Below are 7,585 nucleotides of genomic sequence, written 5' to 3' on the forward strand. Positions count from 1 at the left end.
TATAGTGCTGTGCAATATAGGAGAAGAAAAAATTCCAAGGTTGACTGGTCGGTTTTATTCTTCTGCAGCGAGATTGAATAGGAGGCTGAGAATCAAAATATTGGGTTTGGGGACAAGGGTTGAAATCCAACATTAATGAGAAGGTTAAACTTAGTGGGAGACTTTATCATAAACTGTATTATGTCAAACCCTTAAGTCCCAAACTAAAATTCTGATATGTACCAGAATAACTTATTTTAAGGAGCAGTTCTATACCTTCATCAGATCCAATCTAAAATTTATTTTTTTTTGTTGCTTTCCTTTATTTTTTTTGAGTACTCTCTTCTTCCAGTTATTATAGTTATCTTTTGATATAACTGAAATCATGGCATTCAGTTAATATAGCTCTTTTTCCTGAAAATTAATATAAAATAATGGTATTATAATTTTTATAATTATTTAATATTATCTACTATGCTGCCTTTTTTTACTTTCAAGTTGTACAAAACTGGATCCACGTAGGCTGCTATATTTTGGAGGTGGGGTGGGTAGAGATGAGGAAGTAACTCTGGTCCTATAGGCAGAATTCTGTTTGGATTAAAATGCTTCAGTTAACCTGCTCAGCTTTCTATAACCAGGGGTCTGCAAGCTATGGCTTGATCCAAATTGACAAGGGTGAATCTGAGGGCCAAATCCACAGCAAATTGTTTTTGCAAGTAAAGTTTTATTGGAACACATCCATACCATTCCTTTGTATATCAGCTGTGGTTGCTTTCATGCTGCAATGGCAGGAGTTAAGTCACTGATAGAAACCCACAAAGCTGAAATTATCTACTCTCTGGCCTTTTACAGAAAGGTCTACTGTCCACTGATCTAAAGCATGTATGAGAATGGAAGTTAGTGAATAGTAATAGTTACATTCAGATGCATTAAAGACTGAGTAACATATATTTTCTTAGAATTGAATCTTAAAATAAATGTGGTTGAGAGCCTGGGATTTCTAGGTCTTTCAGACTCCCAAGTAACCATTCCCTCTATCACCAAATTGTCTTTGGATCACTCAGTAGCCTGCTGAGAGAACTCCCTATTCTATTCTGGAAGAAAATGTCTTCTGCTCGTGAATAGATAAGATCTTCCTTGTATCTTCTTGAAGATTCATAAATTACATGTGATCACAGATTTGGGGGAGGACTTTAAGTAGAGAGTAGCAGCAACTTCTTGGTTTACTCCAGTGTCATCTAGATTCAGATCCAGAGGCCCCTGCAAATCCAATGGCATGATCTTAGGGATCAGGAGTTCTTTGAAAAAAAAATTATTTGTTTTTCATTTTGATGATATATTTTTTAAAGATTTTATTTATTTATTTGAGAGAGAGAGAATGAGAAATAGAGAACACGAGAGGGAAGGAGGGTCAGAGGGAGAAGCAGACTCTGTGCTGAGCAGGGAGCCCGATGTGGGACTCGATCCGGAACTCCAGGATCGTGACCTGAGCTGAAGGCAGTCGCTTAACCAACTGAGCCACCCAGGCACCCCATTCTGATGATATTTTTAAATTATTTTGCTATTTATAGAAACAAGTATCTTCTTTTGCCGTAATCATTTCAATTAATCTTTTTTCATCTGAAACTCAGTATTTCAGATCCAAAAACATGTACTTGAACATCACTACATATATATATTTTTTTCCTTTAAATATTGGGAGACACTGGTTTCTGCTACCCTGATTTTTCAGTAAGGGGAGCATAATGAGAATTAGTACTTAGCCCTAAGACATAGATTTATACTTGGCTTTTGTCATAAAACCATTAAGTTCCACTCTTGTGGAATCAGACTAGCCCAAATGGGCTATAAAAATGGAAATCAGTCATTTGTGGTAGGGACATTTGGGAGAAAATTATGCTCCATTCAAAAAATACTAAAACCAAGTATTTCACTAAGATACTAAAATGCACACATAGCAAATAAAGACCTTTACCAAATGGTTTATCCATTTTGGAACTGACATGTCCACCACAATTTTCTTCTTATTTGAAAGTGACATATGAATGTATGGTCTTTGCTTTTTTACACCTGTCTTTTTCTGTTTTAGTAAGTATACAAAATCACGTGTCTTTCTGTTCTGACTTTCTATTACCCATAGACACCCCAGTCACCAGTATCCTTGATCTGTTAGTGGCTTCCACTGGGCAGTTCCACATAAGAAGAACGGCTCACCCAGAGGTGCTCTGCTTCAGAGTGAGAGGCTACTAACACCATGTTCTGCACAAAGCTGAAGGATCTCAAGATCACAGGGGAGTGCCCTTTGTCCTTACTGGCACCTGGGCAGGTTCCCAAGGAGCCAGGGGAAGAGATAGCAGGAAGCTCAGAGAGTGGCAAAGCAACTCTGCCCATCTGTCAGGATGTCCCTGAGAAGAATGTACAAAGAAGTCTTCCTCAAAGAAAGACCAGTAGGAGCCGAGTCTATCTTCATACGTTAGCGGAGAGTATTTGCAAACTGATTTTTCCCGAGGTGAGTGCTTGCCCTTTTGAGATTTTACTGACATTTTGAAAATTGTAAAAGAATATCTTTTAAGGAAAATGTTAACCCTTGCTTTCTCACTTGCAAGGCTATAAGAAATGTGGACTATTTCCTGGAAACATATAAAAACACTTCTTGAAAGCTTTCATGTTCTTAAATTATGTTTAATCTTAATCAATGCTTAAGATCTTGAATTCTGTTCAACAAGAGCCTGCACTCTGATGAGCTTTATGACTTTGAGCAACCGCTTAGCCCCTCTTATCCTCAATTTCTTTATCTGTGGAATGGTAGTAATAACAGTACCTACTCTCTAGAGTTTTAATGAGCATGAAGGGACTTAATCCATGGCTCTTGCCATACCATAAGTGCCTGTTAGTTGTTAGCTATTATCTTAAAATTAAATTCCTTGAAGAATAACTTATCTTCTGCCCATTTTCTTCTAATTCCAAAGAGCATCGTATGTTCCCTGCCATTTGTTGAGGTGGGAAAATCTCCCTTTTCCTCCTCCAGCTCTGCGTCTGAAGTCTCTGCACAAGCCAGGCTTGACCTGTTTCCTTGAGTCAGAGTCATGGCCCCGTGCTTGCACATTAGCTCGGACACTTCTTGATCTAGCTCTCTGAGCTGCGTAGCCTCATGACCCTTCGAGATCTGGAGCACCTTCTGTTAATCCACCTATAAGAGAACTCTGGGGACAGGGCACGTACCTAATGAAGTCACATATCTTAGGAATAGAGGGATATGTGGAGAGCTTCTCTCCCCCTGCAGGGGGAGCAGCTGACGAGTCTTCGTGATGTCTTCTTCCCTCTGGCAGTGTTCACAGTTTTATATAAACTCAGTCTGAGAGATTGGACATTGATCTAATCTGACTCCAGCTATAATAATCCACTGAACATTTTTAATTCACCCAACGCCCACCCTTTCCTTTGTGCGGAGCACTGAAGAACCACAGACTGCTGACTTTTAAAAAACTTAAAGGAATTTCAGAGGTAATCTTGTTGCATTTCTAGGAAGGACTTAGCTAGGTTAAACGACTTGACTAAAGTCACACAGCTCCCGAAGGGCAGAGCATTACTCCTGTCAACAGTATGGCTAGAGTGACTAAGAAAAAAGGGACTAGCACTGAAGCTTGAAGATGGAGAAATTAGAATCAACAGAGAGTTGAGGGAACTTACTTCAAATACAGTATTAGCACAATAGGACTTTGGTTAATGGCCTTTGACATGGAAATATTTCATTATTCTCACTCCACCCCAGTTACTGGACAGCCAGCTTTGGCTGGGATGAGCGATGTCATACTTCACAGGGAGTTGGTTGGCATCATCGTCTGGGAAGTGGTTGGGACTCTCATTTCCAAGAACAGAGTGAGACACACAGAGATGAGCAGATGGTGAGGATGGGAAAGCTGGAGGGCTCCCATGCCTTCCCTGGGTCCTGTCATTACCATGTTGGCTTCGTTATTGTGTTGCATAAATTTTGAATTCCTGCCATTGAAGTCAGACACACATTGGAATCTCTTTTAAAAACATTCTGGGGGTGCCTGGGTGGTCAGTCAGCTGGGCATCTGCCTTTGGCTCGGGTCATGATCTCGGGGTCCTGGGATCGAGGCCCGCATTCGGCTCCCTGCTCAGTGGGAAACCTGCTTCTCCCTCTGCCTGCCGTTCCCCCTGCTTGTGCGCACTCTCTCTCAAATAAATAAAGTCTTCAAAAAATTTTTAAAAATATTAAAAACATTCTGAATACCAACTCTAAATGATATTTTACCTTTTTTTCTTTTTCTTCATTTGGAATCATCTGTGTTTGTGAACCTGTAGGAATAAACATCAAAATTTGACGAGAGCGTCATGTAGCAAGGAAGGCAAAGCTGTAGGAACTCTAGGGGGTAAAAGAGGTACATTTGGCATTAATGACTAGAACTCTGACAACTGAGGCCATTTGCCTTATAACAGTACGTGCTGGATGCATTTGGACTATGTAGTGATGAGTGCAGATCACTTCATCAACTGTCCAAACATCAGCATGTCTTTGATCAAATACAACTTTTTTTTTCACTGATTCTTTTTTATGTGGACAGATTTAATGCTTAGCCTAGTGTTTAGTTTCAATTCTATCAGCAACCCAAAGGAGAGACTCAGAACGGCATTTGACAGCATTATAGTTCTTGTTTTAGATAATTAGATTTAACTCTGCAGTCATGGTGTTTTGGGTTTGTTTTGGAGTTTTCTCGACGGGGGAGGGGGCAAGTATCCTTAGAAGATTTAGAGTGGGGATATGTCATTCCAGAGTAATGGAATAGAAGGGCCTGAAAAGGTGTTATTGCTCATCCAATGCAAACTTTTCATTTCTGTTTTTCTCCAGTAAATTCCAGATTTTTTCCCTAAGCTTTATATGCACTTTAAAACTAAAAATTCTTTCCATAACCATTTTATTAAAACAGAAGCTTGCTCTATTTTGCTTAACTCTGCTGCCTCACTTGACCAGTGGGAACTCTAAGAGGGATATAAATAGTTCTTAGGGAAAAAGGAATTTCCCAACTTGGAACATAACCAAATTTACTTTCCTCTGGGCAAACTACAGAAAGAATCAACAGTTATATATACACATATAGATACATATGGTTTTTATATGGAATGCAAAACATTGGCAGCCTTGCTAACCAATGCTCTACGTCCTACTTACCAACTAGTTAGAGAAAACAAGCTGTCAACAGAGATTAATAGATCGTCAAGTATTTATGAAGTATGGAGGCTTATATACAAATATAAGCAATATATACAAATAACTTATAATGTGGAAAAACTCATGAAATACTCCAAAATCAATAAAAGAAAGTAAAAGTGTAAGTATTTGATGAAAATAATTAGTTCAAAGAAAGGAGATTAGTACAAGTTTGGGTAAATGCAAGATTTGTTTCAAATCAGGGATCAACTGACCTTGGTGAAAGCTTGGATTTAAGGTATTAGAAAAAGGGGAAAGACAGAGATAGCTCCAGAGTTTTCTAGGCCAGAACATGTAAATGAAATATGAAACATAAATTTGCATTTGTAGTTGAGAAAATCAGCAGGGGGGCCGGGTATAGGGTTTGTGAAGAGAACAGGAATTTGCTTGGCTTGAGCCACGCTGAGATTGAAGCATTGGCAGCACATCCCAGAGGATTTCCTGACCCAGAGGAAGTGGTGCTCACAATTCCTTCGTGGAAGACCTGGCATTACCAACTGGAGTCTTCTGTTTGGATTCCGATTCAGGCTGACCTTGTTTTGTGGCTGTCAGTGAGACCACCCACAAAGTGCAAAGCCTGGGAGTCACAACCCACATCATCCAAACTCAAATTAGTCAAAGCTCATTGTTTCTTCCCAGAGTTGAGAAATTTATAGAAAATCAGTCTCTGTTTCCAAAGCGTAAATTCACCACACTCATCAGTAAGGTAATCATGTTTCTGCTTGATAGAAAAACTTCCAGGACAAATGTTTAAAATATCTATCTTCAAGTAAATTATTGAAGGGAATGTTTAAAACTTTTCTTCTCAATTTTTAGTTGGAGCGGCTGAACCTTGCACTTCAGAGGACATTGGCGAAACACAAACTAAAAGAAAGCAGGTAAAATTGAACCACTTTAGGTTGTGTGAACCTCCCATTACACTTAACTGGTATTACTGCAAATAGACACCACTTAGTGAATGCGTCGACATTTTTCAAATCACTGTGGTATTCGAGAAACTGGACTAAGTGTTTTAACTGCCACTAATCTGAAAGTAAGTGCATTTATTTTTCGCATTGAATACATCCCTGAGCTCAGATTTATATAAAATGTTTAGGATTTTACAGCTGTTCAGGAAAAGGTAGAACTGAGTTTCAAGCCTGGGTTTTTCAGAAGCCCATGATTTTAACTATGTTGCCATATACCGCTGCTTTTAACAAGCTATAAAGCCTATTCTTTCCTACTAGAGGTAATGTCAATACTTCACAGGTAAGGCAGGGATCCCAGATGATCAGTACAGACTCCTGCCAAAAGCTGCAGCCTGGTCCCAGGGCGGGGGGGGGGGGGACCTCCCGCACACGTTAAACTTTCAGCTGTTGCGGCAGGAGGAGATTGAAAAAGAATCAGAGTTGGGAGGGTGGTTAAAAAGGAGAGGTTGGGGCGTCTGGGTGGCTCAGTCGTTAAGCGTTTGCCCTCGGCTCAGGTCATGGTCCCAGGGTCCTGGGATCAAGCCCCACATCGGGCTCCCTACTCAGGCGGGAAGCCTGCTTCTCCCTCTCCCTCTACCTGCTTGTGTTCCTCTCTCCCTGTGTCTTTCTCTGTCAAATAAATAAATAAAATTTTTAAAAATAAATAAATTAAAAGGGAGAGGTTGACTCAGGGGTTTGAGGCAACAGCTGTTTATCAGTCTAAAGGAAGTGTTTCCACATTTTTGTAACCCCTTTGGTTATATTTGTAGGCACTGGCTGAGTATCATTTCCATCTACACTTTTTTCTTGAATTCTGTCTTTGAAATTTGTTTAAAGAAAGGGTTTAAAAGGTTAATATATAAGATGGTTTGTTTTTTGTTTTTGTTTTTAAAGCCGCTTTCTAGAGTTAATTTTTCAAATACATCTTGGCACATTTACTGCTGGCGGGGAATTTGGCCTTGTTTTTGATTCCTTGGAATCTCAAGGATTATTTCATTTGTAAATAATAGAATCAATACTTGGGTTCAAATTTGCAGAATTGAACATTGCAGCTTTGCAAACCAACACCGTTGTCAGGAATATGTTATACTTTCATTCATCTGCCTATTTCTCATGAGTGGGTTATCTGTCCTTCATTTTCCCTGTTGACTAACTGGTCCCAGACTGCAGACAGAGGGCAAGCCAGGAACGGGTCAGAAGGGGTCCAGAAGGAGAGAGTGTGAATCTCTATGTCTGACAGAAACTTTGTTTACACAAGTGATAGGAAAAGCATTCCAGAATGCCTCTGACCCTTATTCTAAGTCACGCTGATAAGATAGCCACCAGCCATTGTAGATACGCTACTGTGTCTGTCTGCTTAAGTCCTTGGCAGCCAGTTGGCTCAAAATTGATTCTCAGGGCTTTGTGTTCTGAAATGTTCCAAGCC

At 39.8% G+C, this 7,585-nt stretch overlaps 1 protein-coding gene across 7 annotated transcripts in view; it reads left to right on the plus strand.

The window, feature by feature from the left end:
- The window catches only part of GUCY1A1 (guanylate cyclase 1 soluble subunit alpha 1), a 60,128-nt gene that overhangs the window by 28,779 nt on the left and 23,764 nt on the right, over positions 1–7,585 (plus strand). For all 7 annotated transcript variants that reach the window (XM_025874358.2, XM_073892402.1, XM_025874360.2 and 4 more), the window contains 2 exons: positions 2,120–2,488; positions 6,029–6,090. In XM_025874358.2, the coding sequence (XP_025730143.2) occupies positions 2,234–2,488; positions 6,029–6,090 (317 nt within the window). In that variant the 5' untranslated portion in view covers positions 2,120–2,233. The remainder of the gene's footprint in view (positions 1–2,119; positions 2,489–6,028; positions 6,091–7,585) is intronic.

This window comes from Callorhinus ursinus, unplaced genomic scaffold (assembly GCF_003265705.2).
Source record: "Callorhinus ursinus isolate GAN/ISIS: 27379988/994484 unplaced genomic scaffold, GSC_fseal_2.0 scaffold4, whole genome shotgun sequence".
Taxonomy (NCBI): domain Eukaryota; kingdom Metazoa; phylum Chordata; class Mammalia; order Carnivora; family Otariidae; genus Callorhinus; species Callorhinus ursinus.